Genomic DNA, 20,005 nt, shown 5'->3' on the forward strand with positions numbered 1-20,005 from the left:
TGGAAAGAGTGTGAGCTGAGGCCCAGAATGGAGCATTTGTCGGGGGAGGGGGCCTCACAGCTCAGGGGGCAGGTTGGCGAAGCTCAGCAGTGGCCTTCCCAGCTCTGTAACATGTTGCACCTGAGACTCCCTTCAGCCACAGTAAGAATGGAAACCAGAGTGGGCTTGAGGACAGAGCCTCAGTTCCCGTTTTACTTCTCAGGTCGTCATCTTGCACTGAATTCCCTAAAAGCAACTCTGTCACCAGCCTGCCTTCTGGGTCAGATTATTGGGTATAAACTGTATTTCCCTGATTAAAGGAAACCTCCGCACAGGGTATAGAGGGTGTAAATGTCCAGACTCACGTCTTCTAAGGCATTCCAAGGGGGGCTGCCAAAAGGAAGGAGTGTGTTATGTCAATGGTGAGTTGTGGGTCTTTCTAGAAACTTGGAATATGACATGCGTGCGCGTGTGTGTCAGATTGTGTCACTTTGTTACCCCAGCCCTGAGGCCTTCCATGTGCCACCATTCTGGGCACTGCTGTCCAAGGTCTTACAGCTAGAGAAAAGGGGTCTCTCCAGAAAGATCCTGTGGGTTCCTGCTGTCTGGTGGGTTCTGAGCCTCCCATGGCTGTCTCCTCCTTGCAATAACGGCACATCCTGGCTGAGTAGCACAGGGAGCTAGGGGATGTTTGTCTGCACTGCTGCTGTGTGTTGACTCCTATAGCCACTTTGGAAGGCTGGGAGAAAGCTTGTGGCTCTGAGGTGGTCAGGGTCCTGCTGTCCAAACAGCCTTCCGGAAGCCCAGCCTTCGATTGCCCCTGGCTCTTTTCAGTGGCATTCCCCACCCTCCAGCATAGAGCAGAGCATGCCTCAGGCTAGATTCAGGCAAGACCAGGGAAATACACCTGCATAGCCGAGACTGGCTTTAAAAAGATGGAAAACCCCTCCTACTGGGAAGATTCATGTGGGCACAGCAAAGAGCCCTGGGCATAAGCTGTCAGAGTTCCTTTCACAAGGGCTAAGAGGGGACACGCACCTATTAGGTGCCTGCTGTGTGCCAGCTACTGCTGTGAACCTGTGATCCGACTGGGTCTCCACTGGTCACCTCTACTGGGGGATGGCAGGACACCTACCTTTAGGTGGTGGGCTAGAGTCAAGGTTGTGAAGAATGAGGGATCGGCCTCATTCTCCTCATGTCTGTCTGGGAAATCTGAACTCAAATTCTGTGTCCTCAACAGTACTGGAGTGAGGTGCCAGCCTGATAGCGTGATTGCTGGGCAGGGTGACCCAGTTGAACCAAGCTGTCATTCTACCATGTGTGGTATTTCTGGGAGAAGTGCCAGGCTCAGAGCTGGTGTTGGATTCCTCTGGGAGCCTTTCCAGAGGCCTTGTTTCCCCTGGGATCCCACGATTCCTGAGGGAAGGGCCTCTTCCTAGAACGTCTACACTGATGAGCCCAGGGCCTTCTGTGGTGTGGTGGTCCACTCTGCCCTGTCTGTGGGTTGAGTCTCTCTTTGGAGGACTCGCTTTTCCTAAAAAGTACTTTCAGAACTGAGCATATTGCAGACCCTCATCACGACCTGCTGGGTCTGCAGGCTGGGCTGGCCAGTGACAGAGGTAGAGGCCTGAGTGGGCATCTGGCAGCTCTGCCCCTGGGGGTGCCTTGGGTGTGTGAATCCTGTCTCCTCCTACACGTGGTACCGGTGCCAGGGAAAGCAAGAGGGGAGCTGTGCCTGGTTCCCAAGCCAGACTGATTGGGGAGGGAGCATGGAGCCTGGACCAGGCTGTTGTACTGCGATGACAACTGGGATTATCACCAAAGGTGGTAATTCCCACATGACAGTTTCAAGTTTCAGGTCAAGAGCTGAAGCTAGTCCTCTGTCTCCTCTTTCATCTGGACAGAGATCCTTGCTGGCTTGTTTTCTGGCTCGTTCCTCAGCTGTTCTCAAGACCTTGTACTCCACAGAGACCCTGTTCCCTGCAGACTCTGAGCCCCAGGGGAATGGGGGATGCTCTGTTCCACTGATCGGGGCTGCAGAAGAGAACTGGGGGAGCCCCAGAAGAGACCTGTGGGAAGGTGAGGGCCACAGCCTCCCTGGGAGACCAGCAATAGGGTGCTGAGAAGGGCAGAGTGGGGCTGGCATTTGGAGCCCTGGTGGGCTTTGCAGCAGGCCAGATGGAGGGGATCACCCTGCCAGAGTCACCCTCTGACCACGGCAGCCTGAGACCTGTGGTGGGTGCCACGGGTTCTGCTATACATGTTTTATGGCTCTGAGAAGAGTCTTCCCAGTAGCCCCAAGCATGTGAGCTCACCACCGCCCCCACCTCCAGCATTTCCCAGAATGGAGCCTTCAGCCTCACAAAGAAGTAGAAGATGATGCTGAGTACCCTAGAAGTCAGACAAGAGGTAATCATGTGGTTTTCTGGAAAGGAACTCCAGTAACTACCACAGGTTGGACCACATGAATAGCTGAGGCTTCTGATAATTATGATAAATGATGCTTGTGCTTCTGGATGCTTCCTCCCTCTAGCAGGAGAAAGGTGGCCTGTTCATCACCCCCTCAGGGTGTGAGGGTACAGTGTCATTATCCCCATTTCACTGGTGGGAATATCGAGAGATGAAACAAGCCTCTGAGTGGCCTCAGTAATCCCAGTTTGTTTGTTGTCCTTTTTCTGGCATGATGGAAGAAGGCCCTGGAGGTTGGGGCGGGGAAGAGGGAGTCTGGGAACAGAGGAATTATATTTCCTTTTCCAAATATGTAAGTCAAGGATGGTAGAGTTCCTGGCCACTTGATTCGAGTGCACAGAAAGCTTTCCAGGGGAAAATTCATTCTGTCTTAAACTTAGAGACCCTGGTGCCTCCTGGTTCCTTGGCTTTTGACATTGGGTACATCTCAGGTTGTGGTGCAGAATATAAAATAACCCCCCTTATTTCTGCCACCCCAGCTTACCTCCGGTTCATTCCCAGGATGCCTGAAGTCAGGGATCGAGCTCAGGGTGGGGCTAACCCCTCTGAACCTCCAGGAGGTGGCCTTGGCTGGGCACACCTACCTGGGTGAACCCCCTGCTTTTCAACTCAACTTGTTAGCCGTGAGGCTCAGGGAATGTTGCTTCCACTTCCAAACCTTCAACTTTGATCTGTAAGACAAGGTATCAGCTCCCTTGCAGAGAGGTTTGAGGACTTGAAGCTGAGCACCTGGACAGGGCCTGTTACTGTGTCTGTGTGCTGCCCCCACAGATGTCTCAGGGTCCCTGACTCAGGCTGGCATCCCAGCTACTGTGTCCCCACCCACTCCCCCGCCCCCGTGTATCCAGAAGCCAGTGAACCTTTCAGGAGTGCCGTAGATTGGGGTGACCCAGGAGTAGAGCAGACAGGAAACTTGCAGACTAGTCCCCAAGACTGAGCCAGAGCTATGCCTTCGCAGGGCAGGAATGCAGGCAAGCAGGAGGTTCCTTTTCCTGGTGGGGAGTCCCTGATTCCCAGGGGAAAGGACTTGCACTTTGGAAATCCATTGAGGACAACAGAGCAAGGCTGCCATAACAAAACCTTACAGACTGGGGAGCTTATACAACAGACATTTATTTGACCTAGGAAGTCCCAGGTCAGTGTGCCAGCCAGTTCAGTTCCTGGTGTGGACCTTCTTCCTGACTTGAAGATGTCTGTCTTCTTGGTGTGTCCTCACATATCAGAAAGAGAAAGAGAGCTCTGGTGTCTCTTCCTCTTCTTACAAGAACACAAATCCCATCATGAGGGCCCCACTCTCATGATCTCATCTAAACCTAATTAACTCCCAAAAGGTCTCACCGCCAAATACTATCACATCGAAGGTTAGAGCTTCGGTGTGTGAATTTGGTGAGGGCACATTCACAGGCGTATCATCGGTCTGTCCCCAGCATTGGTCTCTGACTTGTGGGTGCTGATCTTGTCACTTTAGTTCACTGTCCTTATGTGCACATAAAGCCCCCCTTTCAGAACAAGATGAAGGGAACACAGTGAGGTCCTGAGGTCAAGAAGGAGGAAGGTGCTGGGGCTTCACTCAGGAGGGAGTCTTGAATCCTTCCTGCTCTGCCCTCAAGGGAGGGGCAGTTGGCAGACTATTGTTGTGGGTGGGGAGGGTCCACAGCGCTTGGTTTCTGTATTTCTGACTTGTACAGTTGTATGATATCCTGGTGGTTATGGTCTATTCTTGAGTAGCAGAGTCTGGGGCAAATCTACAATAGTCTAGCTTCTGAGGGAGAATAGCACTAGTTAAAGAGAGACCAGGAAGGCATGAATGTTCTGCATGGCAGCAGGGGGTGAACCACAGGGCTGGCCTGTTGCCCCTGACCGCATGGGGCCTAGTCACTCTTCTTTCTCTGTGATCTGAATCTGAATCTGTGGGTGTGCTGCTGAGCATAGACAGCCCCCGGGTGGCTGCAGCTGGCTGGCTGGGCAGAGTCCTATTTCTGTGCATGAGCGAAACATTGACCATGGAGACACTAGGTGGGAAGAGGCTCAGAGCTTGTGCGCAAGCTACACAATTGCTGTATGTATTAGTTTGCTAGGGCTGTGTAACAAAAACCACATACTGGGTGGCTCACACAAGAGACATTTATTGTCTCACAGTTATAATGGAGGCTGGAAGTCTGAGATTGAGGTGTTGGTAGGGTTGGATCCTTTTAAGTGCTGGGAGGAAGAATCTGTGAATCTGTCCCAGGCCTCTTTTTTTTTTTTTTTCTTTTTTGATTTGTAGATGACTGTCTTCATGTTCATATGGCATTCTCCCTATCTACTGCTCTATCTTTAAGTTTCCCTTTTCTGGGGCACCTGGGTCTGATTCTTGTTTCAGTTCAGGTCATAATCTCAGGATCACGAGATTGAGCCCCGCATCACAGAGTCTGCGTGAGATTCTCTCTCTCCCTCTGCCCCTCCCCCTGCTTGTGAAAGAAAAAAAGAGAGAAAAGAAAGTCTTTTAAAAAATAAATTTCCATTTATTATAAGGACACAGTCGTATTGGATTTGGGCCCAACCTAATGATCTCATTTGAACTTGGCAAAGACTACATCTCCAAATAAGGTCACTTTGGATGTATTGTGGATTAAGACTTCATCGTGTAAATTTGGGCCAGTAGGGGAGACACGGTTCAGCCCATAACACTGTACTTCTTTCTTCTTTTTAAAAAATTTCTAGGGGATCCCTGAGTGGCTCAGCAGTTTAGCGCCTGCCTTCGGTCCAGGGCATGATCCTGGAGTCCCAGGATTGAGTCCCACATTGGGCTCCCTACATGGAGCCTGCTTCTCCTTCTGCCTGTGTCTCTGCCTCTCTCTCTCTCTCTCTCTCTCTCTTTCTGTCTCTCATGAATAAATAAAAATAAAATCTTTCAAAAAAATTCTAAACCTGACTGATTTTTATTTTTTTATCTAGGGTTTGTTTTAGGGGGGATTGACATAAAATTTACCATCTTAACTATTTTTAAACATATAATTCAGTTGTGTTAAATGCATTCACATTGTCATGCAGCCATCACCACCAGTTATCTCCAGAACTTTTTCTTTATCCCAAGCAGAAACCCTCCCTACTAAGCAGTAAGTCCCCACTGCCCTCTCCTCCCAGCTAGCTGACAACCCCCATTCTATTTTCTGTCTGTGAATTTGCCTATTCTAGGTACCTCCAAAGTCGTGGACTAAATTTTTGTGTCCCCTCCCTCCAAAAATTCATATGTTGAATCCCTAACTTGCAACATATTTGTAGGTGGGGCCTTTGGGGGATAGTCAGATCATGCGGCCCTTGTGATGGGTCTAGTCCCCTTAAAAGAAAAGACCCAAAGAGAGCTAGCACCGTCTTTCTTTCCACCTACTAAGACGAGGCCATATGAGCACACAGCAAGAATGCATCTGTCTGCAAGCCAGCAAGAGAGCTGTCACCAGAACCCAGCCATACTGGTATGGCTTGTTGCTTGTTTACTTGCTTGTTGACTTCCAGCTTCCAGAGAAAATAGATTCCTGCTGTTTAAGCCACTCAGTCTAGGGTATTTTGTTAAGGCAGCCCTGGCAAACCAATACATTTATATCAATGGAATCATGAGATGTTTATCCTTTTGTGATTGTTTTCACTTGGCATATTATTCTCAAGGTTCACCTGTGTTGTGGCATGTTGCAGGACTTCCTTCTTTTTTAAGACTGAGTAATATTCCATTGTACATGTATACCGCATTTTGTTCATCCATCTGCCGCTGGTCGCTTGGGTTACTTCTGCCTTTCGCCATTGTGAGTGATGCTGCTGTGGACATGCATGTACGTGTACCTCCTTTCCTAACTCTCCCCAGGCTTCCTTCGGGAAGGCAGTCCTGAGGTCGAGGTAGGGAAAGTGGCTGTTCCTCCTGCTCTCCTGAGCTCACCCCTGATGAGTGCCTGTTCATGGTCCAGCCCTGGCCTGGGCACTGTAGGCTGACCACCAGACAGTGGGAGCTCTTTCTTCCCACCATTTTTTCTCTCTTCCCTCTGCGTTTCCTCTTTGAAGTGGGAATGGAATGAGATGAGCGTTCCCACAGCCATCCAGTGACCATGTGCCTCAATTCCCATGTTACTCCCAGACTATGGTCCTGCTCTCAGTGCCATCCTCTTGAAGGGCTCTGCCCACCTCTACTGCCTTGTGCCTCTCACCCCCGATGACTCTACGGGCCAGTTGCCTGCAGCCAAGTCTCAGCCTCAAGTCCTGGAAACTCAGCACCCCCTTTGCTCTTCTTCCTTTTTCCTGGGTCCGCTCAGTCTGGGCCTGTTTGTGGCATTTGATGTCGGTGTCCATTCCCCCTAAAACCAGACCCTTGACCCATTCACCTGGAATTACCATCCCAGAAGCCTCCAGCTGGGTCCTAACCGCAATATCAAACTCGAATGTGCTGTCAGAGTGTCATCTGCCTGTGTTCCCTGCCCCCACCTTTGGTCCATGCCTCAGTAACCCTTGATACCTCCTAAATCGTGCCTTGGGTCCTTGGCCCAAAGCCCAAGCCTCTTAGAATTACTCCTTCCCACCACTCTCACCTCATTCCCAGCATATCACCTTTCCAGCCTTTCCTCATTCATGAGCTTGCAATAGCCCCGCAGCTGGGTTGACCCAGCTCCCTGTGTGGGGCACCTCTGCAGCCCCTCTGCTGGTGGAGGGCTCAGTGGTTCTTCCATCCCACACAGACCTTGTCTTTGTGAAGCCTTTCTGGCCCTCTCCTGGGGCCACCCATCTATTCTTTGACCCCATGGCATCACTTTCAGGCCATAGGCTACACCTGTATTAGTCTCCTGGGGCTGCCATAATGAATGGCCATAGACTCAGTGGCTTAAAACAACAAATACATACTCTTCCACAGTTCTGGAGGCAGGAGTCCAAATCAAGGTGTAGAGCAGGGCCATACTCTCTCTGGGGGGCTCTAGGGGAGAATACTTTGTGGCCATCTCCAATTCCTGGTGTCCCCATGCATTCCTTGGCTACAGACCATGTCATTTTAATCTCTGCCTCCACCTTCACAGAGCCTTCTTCTCTTCTGTCCTCATAAGGACACTTGTCACTAGATTTAGGGTCCATTGGGTAATCCGGGGTGATTTTATCTCAAAGTTCTTAACTAAATTACATCTGTAAGGACTCTTACCAAAATAAGTTCCCTTCATACAGTTCAGTTGTTAGAATGTAGACTTATCTTTTGGGGGCCACCATTCAACCTACTGTAGTGTCCTTCCCACCTTCATATTCTGTGGGGAGCCAGTATCTGCCTCTCTTATTACTCTAGTGGGTCTTGGAATGGTCACTTCCGTGGGGAGATGGTCTCTGCTGCCTTGCTTGAGGGCCTAGCTGCCCCCATGTGTGGCTTTGCTGTGATGCACATGTCATGTGACTCCTGAGAGTCTGACGGCTCCCAGGGGCAGGGGCTGGGTCTGTGATGCCATGCCTAACATGAAATAGAAATGTCATACATCTTGGGTGAATGTTGGGTACCGAATAAATACATCAGCTTGATTGTCTGAGGCCAAACTGCCTCCAGGAAATCTTTCTGAACCTGTTGAAGAATGAAGGTGGTGCTAAAGAATAATAATAACATCATCCAGTGACTGAGGGCTGCAGCTTCCCAGCTGGTTCGTGTTCCAGCCTCTGCCTGCCCCACCCTGGCGCCATCTGGTTCCAGCCCCAGCCCAGAACATAAGTGATCTTTCCATCTTTAGGCACAGGTGGGTCCTTGAAGACAGAAGGAAATCTTTTAACAACTCTCTCGATGCTGATCAGGGAGTCCTTGTCTGCCCACACTGGGGACATTCAATCTTAATGCTAAAAGTCACCCGCAGAGTTGGCCTTGTGGTGATTCAGTCTACAACCAGCTGGAACCCAAACCCCGAGCGGAAGAGTCATAAGAGCTATTATATTAGTCGGCCTGTGTTCTCCAAGAGAGCCCAGCTTTGTTCAGGGCATCTAGAGCTGCCAGGAGAGCTGAGGCATCAGGCCATGAACAGGGCAGGCCCAGGCCCTTCCCAACCAACATTTTCTGGCCTGTCGGGGAGACTTGACTAGTGTCAGAGCCTTCTGTGTTCCACAGGCTGGTCTGGACCATGGGCTCCCACTACCCGAGCAGCTGGGGCTTTCCACACTAGCCTGGTGATGTCATTGTTGGGGTGGCAGCATAAAGGCTGGAAGGTCGCAGGATTCCAGGGTATTCTCTGTGCTCCCCCTTCCCCTGCAGAACCGCAGGCTCTGACAACAGGCCTCTCACCAGGGTGTAGTGGCCAACTAGATGGGGAGCATCTGGTTTATAAAGAATTTTGACCTCCTTGGTGTAGATGCAAGAGGGGGCAGCTGCCAGCCTGAGGGTAGAGGAAAAAAATTGAAAAACCACCCAAACCAACCAGATATCTTAGAATGTAGAGTAACCTCTCACTGCCTGTGGGTGGCCTGGGGTTATGGTGCCAGGTAGTACTGACGTCCGTCAGGAACGATGTTCTTGGTCTTCAGGAAACCACTGTATAATGTTCCAGATTCCTTCTTTTAACAGAGGAAAACAGATCTCTTTCTCTTTCTTTCTTTCTTTTTTTCTTTTTCTTTCTTTCTTTTTTCTTTCTTTCTTTCTTTTTTTCTTTTTCTTTCTTTCTTTCTTAATTTCTTTTTTTTGAGGTGAAATGACAATGTAAAACTAAACATTTCAAAGCAAACAACTCGTCATTTAGTGTATTCGCAGTGTTGTGTGACTACCACTTCTATTTAGTTCCCAAACACCATCATCACTGCAGCAGGAAATCCCATACTCATTAAGCATCTACTTTCTGTCTTTGGATTTGTCTCTTCTGGACATTTCATGTAAATGGAATCAGACAATATGTGGTCTTTTTTTTTTTTTAATTTTTTTTTTTAAGATTTTATTTATTTATTCTTGAGAGATAGAAGGAGAGACAGAGCCAGAGACACAGGCAGAGACAGAGCCAGAGACACAGGCAGAGGGAGAAGCAGGCTCCATGCACCGGGAGCCCGACGTGGGATTCGATCCCGGGTCTCCAGGATCGCGCCCTGGGCCAAAAGCAGGCGCCAAACCGCTGCGCCACCCAGGGATCCCAACATGTGGTCTTTTATGACTACCTTCACTTGGCATCTTGTTTTGGGGGTTCATGTTCAGCCTGTCTCAGTACTTCATTCTTTTTGAAGACTGAGTGATATCCCACTGTAGAGATAACACCACAGTTTCTTTATCCATTTATCAGTTGATGGACATTTGGGTGGTTCTACCTTTTGGCCCTTGTGAATAATGCTGCTCAAACATAGCTTGAATTATCCCAGTACAACTTTTGCTTTAAACACCTGTCCTCCTTTGGTTATAGATCTAGGAGAGGAATTGTTAAGTCATATAGTTATAAGCTCAACCTTTTAGAAATGTCTTCAGAAAGTGACCAGATAAGCAGGTCACACGGGTGGACCTGGGGCCTAGTCAGGCTCCACCTGTTCCTCTCTCGGAGACTCCTTTTCTTGTCTGAAAAATGAGCATCTCGAAGTTGCTGCCCATTAAGGGGTCAGGATGGATTCAAGGATATCAGCACTATGCCTCACCCAGAGGAAGTGCTTGAGAAAAGGGGAGCAGGTATTTTCCAAAAGTACTGGCTTGCTTGGGCACATTCAAGGCTTTTCTACGGTTGGAGAAATTCACTTTCCTGAAGTATCACAGTAAAGAAGTCAGCAGAGCCCCAACACCTGCAGCCAGTCCTGCAGATAGAATCTGTTCCCAGGGCACCAGGTGGTGGGAGGAAGGCTCGAGGCTGTGCATGAGCGTGGTGTCCAGAGCTAGCTTGGACCTGTAGAACCTGTGTGCCCATTGGTGAGACCCGGGGGGTGTCCTAGCCAGGGTTTTCTGAGCCTCTCCCAGAGGCTGATGCCTAGCTGGCAGGACACCCCCAAGGACGTGAGCTCCTGTCTGGAAGTCACCAACCCTGCAACACCATTAGCACTGTGCTGTATGCCTGCAGCCCAGGAGAGGTGTGGGGTTCAGAAAGGAGAGGGCAGGAGTGGGGAAAGCAGGGCTTCTCCAGATATGATGAGGTGGAGGGGAGACTCAGTACCTGCCTCTGCTGAAACCTGCCCACCGCAGCTGGCCAACCAGGAAGAAGATGGTGTTTGAATGTCTTTTACCTCAATTAATAAATACAGCCCAGCCCTTTGCTGACAGTGTAAACAGGGATATGAGACCACCCTGCCTCGGTCTTGATGCATGATTGAGTTCCTCCCACTCCTACCCAAGTTCCTGAGGTCCCTTCTTTCCTCTCAACCCTGTCATGTGTTTATCAGAATCCCTCCCCTGGCCCTTTCCAGCTGTTCTCATGTCTGCTTTGGGAGGGGAGGGCTGAGAACATTTCTTCCTCCTGAGGATTTTGCTTCAGGCTCTCATCTTGGGGTACACTGGTCAGAGGGTGGGACAGGAGCTGGGATCTGGGCCCCACACCTGTGGCGGCAGCAGGGCCACAGAAGCAGGATCTGAGGACCCTCCAGGTACATTGGGTCCAGCAGAGCCTCCCCTGGTTGGCTGCAGCCAGTAGACCTATGGCTGGTGATCTGAGCTTGGTTTTGCACACATTTCCTGGGAGCCCTTGCGGCAGAAATCCCAGCAGGGCCTGAGAGAGGCCTTGTCGCGAGATGCACACTTCCTGGCTCACAGCTGTGAAAACAGGGAAGGAGTATCGAAGTTACTGGAGCTGTTTGATCCAAGGCTGGGCTGAGGAAAGACAGGCTGTGGAGGAGAGGCTGGGGCTCTCCCTTGAGGGGCTGGCAGGCCGGAGGCTGGGCTAAGGACATTTAATGCTTTGAAGGCAGACATGTGCCCTCTGAGAGCAGGAAGGACAGCCGCTTCAGGGCTGTGGATCCACGTGGTGCTATTATGCCAGGGGATCCGGCTCTGGCACTGGGTGTGACCTGTGATTACCAGATTCTTATGGGCTGGCAGGAATCTTGTCCAGTCTGGGTCAGGAAGATGCGGGTGGACAGGGAAGTGGCTTGGAAAAGATGATGTGTAAACTCTGTAAGAGTAGAGGGATAGCTGCTGGAACAGTGGCTGTGCCAGTTTGACTGGTCTGGCTGTGTGACAGACACCAGGGCTCCTTTGAAAGCTGTGCTTACAGAGCATGAGCAAGGCCTTCCTTTATTGTCCTTTGTTATTAAACCCGCAGAAACCTGTGATGCAGCCTGGGTACCTACCACCCAGCCCCCCCCCCCCCCCCCATCAGCTCAGGAAGCACACTGCTTGGAAGTTTTGGTTCTCTGCTTATTTTAGACATGGTTGCAGGGGGCTGTTGGCGATGAAGGGGATGGAGAGACGCTCCCCTGCACCCTACCCCCTCCCCTGGCTCAGCTACCCAAGCATTGCCCTGTCTGGGAGGGACCTCACAGGGTGTGTGTGTGTGTGTGTGTGTGTGTGTGTGTGTGTGTGTGTGTGGTAGGTACTTGTTACATATAACATCAAATGGGACATTTTAATCACTCTTAGGTATACTATTCGGGGGTGTTAAGCACGTTCACACTGTTGTGCAGCACCATCCCTCTCTCCAGGACTGTTTCATCTTCCCAAACTGAAGCTCTGTACCCACAAAACAACTCCCCATCCCTCCTCCCCCAGCCCCTGGCCCCCACTATCGAACTCTTTATCTCCATGAATCTGACTATTCAAGGTCTGTCATATAGGTGGACTCACACAGTGAATTTGTCATTTTGTGACAGGGTTATTGCCCTTAGCATAATGTCCTCCAGGGTCATCCATGCTGTAGCATGTGTCAGAATTGTCTTACTTTTTCAGACCAAGTAGTATTCCGTTGTATTTCCATATCACATTTGGCTTATCCAGTCACCCATCGGTGGATGTTTGATTTGCTTCCACAGTTTGGCTGTTGTGAATGATGTTGCTAGGAGCACGGATGTGCAAATATCTGTTTGCACCACTGCTTTCAGTTCTTTTACGTGCATACCCAGAAGTGGAATTGCTCGATCGCATAGTAATTCTACATTTAATTTTTTGAAAGTTTTTTTGTTTTGCTTTGTTTTTTTAACCAGTGTTGTCCTTGAGGTGTGAGAAGAGGATGTGATCTGGGCTGACAGGGACTTAGTCCTCCCACTTGGCAGGTGTGGGGGTTGCCTTTTTTCCTTGCATCAAAGACTAGGTTTTAGATTTGCAGAGTGCCAGGATTGTGGCTGCTAAGCCGACTTGCCTGGAGAGGAGGAGGTTTGGGATTTCATTGTGCACATCCGTTTTCCACGCTAAGCTGGCCGCTGCCTGCCAACTCTGAGTGGGTCTTGCTCCCTCTGCCCCCGCCCTCTTCCCTGCTGGTTCGCCGCTCTGTGTGTGGATCAGCCCTCATTTCCCTGAGCCTCTCATAGCTGTGGGATGACAGGCCCACCCCCTCTGAAACCAGTATTTGCTTTCAGCTTTGGGTAGAACTTTGCAGGAAGCACCAAGGTTAGCTCGGCCACCAGGTGCCCTGTCCTTGGAGGGAATGAGCCCCAGAGAGGTTTTCCCACTGGATATTCCTGGTAGAAGAGAGGACAGCAAGGCCCCTCTCTCACTTTGCTCTGGTTCTTGGGAAATGGCAGCTCCCGAAGCCTCCCGGGAATAGACGATATGCTCGAGGAGGTATGGGGACCCCAGAAGTGTGAAAGTGTGAAAGGAAGATGGGTCCCTATGTGTCAGTTAAGATGGAGGAAGAGGAAAGGAGGGCTCTCCTCCTTGCCCTATCACATTTGCAGGAGCAGGCTGGGGGTTCTGGGTTAGCCAGGACAGTGAGCTGAAGCCTCTGGTGGAAGGTAGCCCAGCAATGAATGACCAGCTATCTGGAATCCAGACTTAAAAGCATTGGTTTCTCGGATGTCAGTGTAGAGAGATGTGTGCAGAGTGGGAGACAGCTGACTTTGAGTTGCCCTGATCCTCCTAATTGCCCCATTGAGTCTGGCTGTGGAGCCTGGCTTCTCTGTCTCACCTGGTGGGTGGGAAGTGTCTACAGCAGGCTCAGCAGCCCCACATGGCCCTGGCCAGCAAACCTTTTGCCAGGCACTTGGTTTTGCACAGGTTTTTTTTTTTTTTTTTTTTTAGTCAGGATGTTGCTAAGCTAGCATAGCACTTCGTTTTGCAGATGTGGAGTCTTGCAGTATTTGGAGCAAGCCCTAGGACCCTGAGTTTGACCCTAAAGTTCTTACTTGGGGCATCACTCAGTATTAATTTGACCTTTAATGTGAGCTCAGTGTAGTCACAGGCTGGGATATCCGGTGATGGTGCTCAGATTAAGGATGCTCTTCTAGATGATGAATATGTTGTTGGCTTCTTAAAAACATTATTATTTCAAAAAAAAAAAGTTTATAGTTTCCTAGAGAGGATGTGTGGACAGTGAAAGTTCTGAGCTAATGTAAAAGCTGGGCCCAGAGGAAGAGTGGGGAGCAGAGTAAGACGCTGTGAAGGAGGTGAGGTCAGGAGGTAGGCAGGGCATGGCTGGCTGACCTGCACAGTGACTGTAACGGCTTAAAGCAGAGCCAAGCCTCCATCCGTTGTCTAGTTCACACGCCTGATGATAAGGTCAGGAAAACTGAGACACAGACCGCTTAAGTGACCTGCACTGATTCTCACAGGTATATAGCAACCTAGACAGGACCAGAGCCTCACTTCTGGGAAATTCGCATCCCAGGGTCTAGAATCAGCCCACCTGTCCCCTGGAGGACATGTCCTGGGTTGCAGAAATAAAGATACCCCCACCCCCAGCCCAGGGGGATCATTCAGACTACCCATGAGGAAGGCATCTGGCAGCCAAAGCCTTCTGTCCAGGGCCCGGACTGCCTTTGGATGCAGCTCCCACAGAGGGCAATTTTTCAGTAGAGGCTGCTGTGATACAGGGTTCATATCATGGATGTTGAATGGACAAGAAGTCCTCTGTGTTCATTTTGGTTAAAGAAAAAAAATCTGTGATACCCCAAAAGGAAGCAGAAGCTGAAGTCAGACTTGTTTTGGGGGTAGGGTGTGAGATTAGCATTCTGTATTTAACAGGGTTCTGTGCTTTTTAATACATTTAAACCCTCCACATCTGTCTTCAGGGATGCCAGGCAAGAGCTAGTTGAGCACCTTTGCAGACTCTTAAGAGGACACAGAACTTGACCTTGGCCTCTGACTATCCTGGCCCCAGCAGGGCTGAGCATTGATAACCAACATGGCGATGGCACCAGGAGCCCCCACAGTAGCCCATGGACTAAGGAGACCAGGGGACCTCAGTACAGCTTGTTGTTAGGGCACAGGGTAGGAGCCCACCCAGCTCTCAGGGTCCTCCACCCTGTCTGCTACTTTCATCCCAGAACCAGCCTCTGCTGGGACCCTCCTATGGACACACACAGCAGCAGGGCTCCACCTGGCCTTTGTGGTCACTGCTTGCACACAGGCAGCAGGGACACAGTGTGGGTCAGGGAGACAGCCAGCACAGTGCCAGATGCCAGCTTATGCTAATGTAGCAGTCTCAGCCCTGCTTCCTGCTGGAACCCCTGGGAAGCCTGTACAACCAGCAGGGCCCAGACCTCCCTGGGTGTCTGATTCTATAGGTCTCTGTTGATTTTGAAGCTGGCACTAATACATACCCAGGGCTAGGGACACCTGTTAGAGGGCATGCCACCTGCTGGCCCACTGAGGTGGAGAATGTGGGAGAGGCAGAGGTGTGTGAGGAAGCTGGGATGTAGTGGATGAGTCTCACAGTGCACTGGCAGCCATCATAGCCGATATGGCGAGCACCTGGCCTCTCCAGCCACAGGTCCTCTCAGCTGCCACGTGGGAAGAACTGAGAACTTCTAGAATTGCCAGGTCTACTCTGGAAGCCTGTGCCTACTGGCCTCGTTGCTATGGGTGCTTAGTGGCGGAAGTTGTTGTAAACTGGTAAATAAACACTGCAGGGGTCCCCTGTGGTGGTGACGTTGGACAGGGCTGGTTGCCAGTGAGTCATGGGGAAGACAACGTAACCCAATCAAGATGACTTCTCAAAAAGCCCATGTGTTGTGACGGAGCCCTTGAAGGAGTTAGGTCACACTCACATGAGGCTTGGAATGGGCCAGGCCCTTGTGGGTTAAAGTCTTGGTGAGGATCCACTGGATGAGAATAGTTCTGAAAACAGAGCTACAGAAAGACAGGCAAAGGAGAGTGGGCTTTGTGATTTTGCTAGGGAGAAAGGGGTGACTGTCTTCAGGTACCTTTAGGATGGAGGTATTATTCTCTATAACTCGATAGCCCTGAGCAGCAGGGAGCCGGCTAGAGGGTAAGATACTCTGTCCTCACAGGTATACTCAGATTGGTGGTCTGGGATTTTGGTGGACTAGATGGGAAGAGTCAGCCAAGGCAAAAGGTGGAGTAAGGAGAAGGCGCTCCAGCACCCTTTCCCTGGGCTGGGACTGGCTGGCCTGGGGCACTGCTCACAAGGGCTGGGGCTTGTGCTTGGACCGGCATGATCTGTGCTCCTCACCCCATCAGATCCCCATGGACAGGTGCATAAGGACCGTCTCTGATAGCAAGATGCTAGCCTTTGGGCTCCATCTTTCTGTAGCTGCTCAGGCCCACTCCTGATACAAGTACTATGTGCCCCAGACAGTGTCCTGAAAGCCCAGTCTCATATAGTCTGGGGAGTGTGCCACAGTTTCAGCCCCATCTGCCCTGTGGTCTTCACTTAGCTGGTTGTGAAGGTGAGGTCAGCTTACCTGAAGTCCTTGTTCAACACCCCTGGATGCCCGACATCATCAGCCAGTGCCTGCTGGGACATGTAGGGTGTGGCCCCCCTCACTGTCTCTAACAAGCTGCTTCTCTACACACACAGATGCGTCGTTTGGAACGCCACCTGGGTATGGCTGTGCTGCGGACCGGGCTGAGGAGCAGCGCCGGCACCAGGAGGGGCTGCCCTACATCGATGACTCGCCCTCCTCCTCACCCCATCTTGGCAGCAAAGGCAGGGGCAGCCGGGACACACTGGCCTCAGGAACCCTGGAGTCCACCAAAGTGGTGAGTCCCAAGGGGGAAGGGCCCGGCTGTGAAGGAGGGCTTGGGCTTGGCTCTGGCCTACTGTCCACTTCCTGAAGGCACCCTGAAGCACATCTGCTCTCTCAGGCATAAGTGATGAGTAGGTGCAATCAGGAGCAACCGATAGCTGAAGTCACTAAAAATGCCTTTTTCAGTCCCCTATCTGGTACCTGCTGGCCTGGAGACGGCCCCCTGGAGGCTTTGAGCAGTGAGATCATGGAACTGTCAGCTGAGCATGCAGGACGTAGGCAGCACATGTGGAGGCTGAGAGCACCACCCCTGTCCTACCAGCAGGACCAGTGGCCGCCCCAGCGGTGGTGCTGCGGGGCAGAGGAGGGGGACAGCATCTGGGCTGCTCTCCTTGTGCTGCTCACAGTGCACTGGCTCCTTTTCACTAGAAAGGGTGCTCCTGAGGACTCCATCCATTTGACCAGAGTCTTGCCCTTGAGGTTGCATTGTCATTAACAGTCCTGTTGTCATCTCCTCTTTGGAACAGGACAAATACCTTCCCTCTTTTGCTTAGCTTGTTTCTGTTGATGTCCCCTCCAGGTTGAAAAACAAGAGAGAAAGTTGCTTTTTATCCATTGTTGGTAGGAGGTGCCAGAAGCGTATCTTTTCACTGCAGTCGCTCCTCTGTTGGGCTAGTGCCTTCTCTGTGGGACTGCTTCTTAATTATGCTTTTCTGATTTCTAAAGACCCTGGCGCTGGGCAGGCTTCCCTTTCTGAAATGTAAGGATGGGAGAGGAAGCCCAGGTGTGACACATACCCATACTTGCCTTGTGCAGCGTTTTGTTTGTTTGTTTGTTTTTAAAGATTTTATTTATTTGTGAATGAGAGAAAGAGAGCATGCACAAGTGGTGGGGAGGGGCCGAGGAAGAGAGAGAAGCAGACTCCCTGGGTGGGGAGCCAGAAGCAGATTCACTGAGCGGGGATCCCAAACCTAGGACCCTGAGATCATGACCTGAGCCCAAGGCAGATACTTAAGCAACTGAGCCACCTAGACTCCCCCCTTGTGCAGCTTTTTACCCAAATACCTGATTTCACTATTTTACAGATTAGGAAACTGAGGTCCAAAGAGGTGAAATTACTTGCTCAGGCCCACACAGGTACCAGTTTGAAGGCTTCCTAAGTCCTCAGATGACACTCTTTTACCTACCTTGCCTTTCTCAGTGCATCTCTTGCTTCCTGCTTTGCAAGCATGATTGGTACAGATGGGGCTCTTTCCCGTCCAAGTTCAGCCTGAGTCCTGAACTTGGGACAACGCTGCTCCAAGAGGCTGATCTGCCCTCCCTGTACCCCAGACCCCATGCAGCTTGGCTGCCCACCACCACTAGGCTCCTGCTCTCAAATCCTGTCTACACTGACTTGGAGTTCTGCCCTTACCTTTCAGCCATGCTCAGAGGCTTATCTGTCCTGGAGTCTGTCCAGATCCCAATGCCTGCTCTCCTTGGGCCCCCCCGAGGGAGCCCATAGACCTGTCTCACACATCTGTCCTTGCCAGAGGTGGGCTCGCCAATTCCGAGCACACCACCTGGCCCAGAGCAGGTGTCAGGGAACGTCTGGATAAGATGGGAATTTTTTTTTCTATTCCGTTCAAATACATGTAATGTAAAATTTGCCTTCTTAACCATTTTGAACTGTACGTCAAGTGGTCTGAACGGCATTCACCTTGTTGTGTGGCCGTCAGCACCATTGGTCCCCCTCACTTTTTATCATGTAAATCTGAAAGTCTGCACCTATTTAACAGTGCCCCCAGCCCCTGGCACCCACCACTGTACTTTCTCTTTGTTCATCGGGCTGCTCTACCTCATGGAAGTGGACTCACACAGCGTATGTCTTTTCGTGACAGGCTCATTTCACTGAGCATAATGTGCCCAAGATTCCTTTATGCTATAGCACCCTGCAGAATGATTCCCCTCTTAAGCCTGAATAATACTACATTGTACGCATCTACCGTGTTTTGGTAATGCGTTCATCGGTTGGGAGACACCTGGGCTGCTTCCACAGTTTAGCTATTAAGAGTAATGCTGCTGTGAACACAGGTGTACAAGCATCTCTTTGAGACCCTGGTTTTCAGTTCTTTAGGGCAAATACCCAGAAGTAGAATTGCTAGATCCTGTGGTAGTTCTGTTTTTAATTTTTTGAGGAACCTCCGTATTGTTTTCCATATAGGTAAACTGGCCACACCAGTTTATATCACACATACACCCCCCGCAACAGCACACAGGAGGTGTGGTTTCTCCACCTTCTTGCTAGCATTTGTTTTCTGTGGGGGGTGGGGAGGGGAGGGTGATAATGGTTGTGGTTGTCCTAAAGGGTGTGAGGTAGTAAGATGAGAATTTGGTTGGCAAAGGGCTGTGTCGCCTTCTTCCGGAAGCCCTCTGGTTAGGTGCTTGGAGGCCTGGGGTGGGGCCCTCCACTGCTTTGGAGACAGACTCAGCTTTGACTCTTTGGTTTCCCTGCCGGTACAGTGAGACTCTCTTCTTTCATTCTTTCTTTTTGGTTTCATGAAAATCAGCTGTCACTTTCTGGCACCCACAGACAGCATGCTGGTCTCGAGGCCAGAGGTACGCAATCCCAACCAGCCGGGCTGGCGGGGAATCCCTGTTCATCAACCTCTACCGAGCTTGAGCTCTTTGGGCTGTGGAACAATCAGGAGGACCCTTAAGGACTCCATAGCAGCAAGGTGGCTCGCTGAACTCCTGGGTTGCAGGTCTGCTCTGGGCACACTGCCCCCAGGGGAAGGTAGGGAGTCCACAGAGGCCAGGAGCTCCCTTGCCTTGCTGCTTTGGGAAGGACCCAGACCACACTGGGTGGGTCCTGGTCACCATGGTTACCTAGGACATTCTCTAGCCCTGGATGTTCTGAGGTGCCTGCCCATCTTGACCAAGCTATTTCCCCCTTGAATGATGACCATGTGATCTCAGATGGGGACAGAAGCTGCAGGAGAGGCCAGGCTGCCCCCCGGCAAGAGCCGTCAGGCACACATCCTCCATCTCCCCATGACCAGGTGGGGACACATGTTAGTAAGCCCTTTGGGGTTGCTGGGAAGAAGAGCAGTTTCATGCGGGCCTTTTTTATTTTTCTTTTTTTTTTTAAGATTTTTATTTATTTATTCATGAGAGACAGAGAGACAGAGAGAGAGAGAGAGAGAGAGAGGCAGAGACACAGGCAGAGGGAGAAGCAGGCTCCACGCAGGGAGCCCGATGTGGGACTCGATCCCGGGTCTCCAGGATCAGGCCCTGGACTGAAGGCAGCGTTAAACCACTGAGCCACCCGGGCTGCCCTCATGTGGGCCATTTTGATGACCATTCCCTCTCTCCCCTGGGAGGGCAAAGCTAGCACTACTGACCAGAGGGAGTAAGGCAGTGTCATGGACACTCCCAGGAGCTGTGATCAGAGCTCTGGGCTAGAAAGTAACCTTCCTTCAACAACGTCAGGAAAAGGGGTGAGGGTCTGGCATCACTCCCAGCTGCCATCCTGGAGAGGCAGAGCCTGTAATATGCCAGGTCAGCA

At 51.0% G+C, this 20,005-nt stretch overlaps 1 protein-coding gene across 1 annotated transcript in view; it reads left to right on the plus strand.

The window, feature by feature from the left end:
* Nucleotides 1-20,005, plus strand: part of BCR (BCR activator of RhoGEF and GTPase) — a 123,563-nt gene that overhangs the window by 46,229 nt on the left and 57,329 nt on the right. Inside the window, exon 2 of the mRNA XM_025982712.2 lies at nucleotides 16,290-16,471. Within this exon, the coding sequence (XP_025838497.2) occupies nucleotides 16,290-16,471 (182 nt within the window). The remainder of the gene's footprint in view (nucleotides 1-16,289; nucleotides 16,472-20,005) is intronic.

The sequence above is a fragment of the Vulpes vulpes genome, chromosome 10, assembly GCF_048418805.1.
Source record: "Vulpes vulpes isolate BD-2025 chromosome 10, VulVul3, whole genome shotgun sequence".
Lineage (NCBI taxonomy): Eukaryota > Metazoa > Chordata > Mammalia > Carnivora > Canidae > Vulpes > Vulpes vulpes.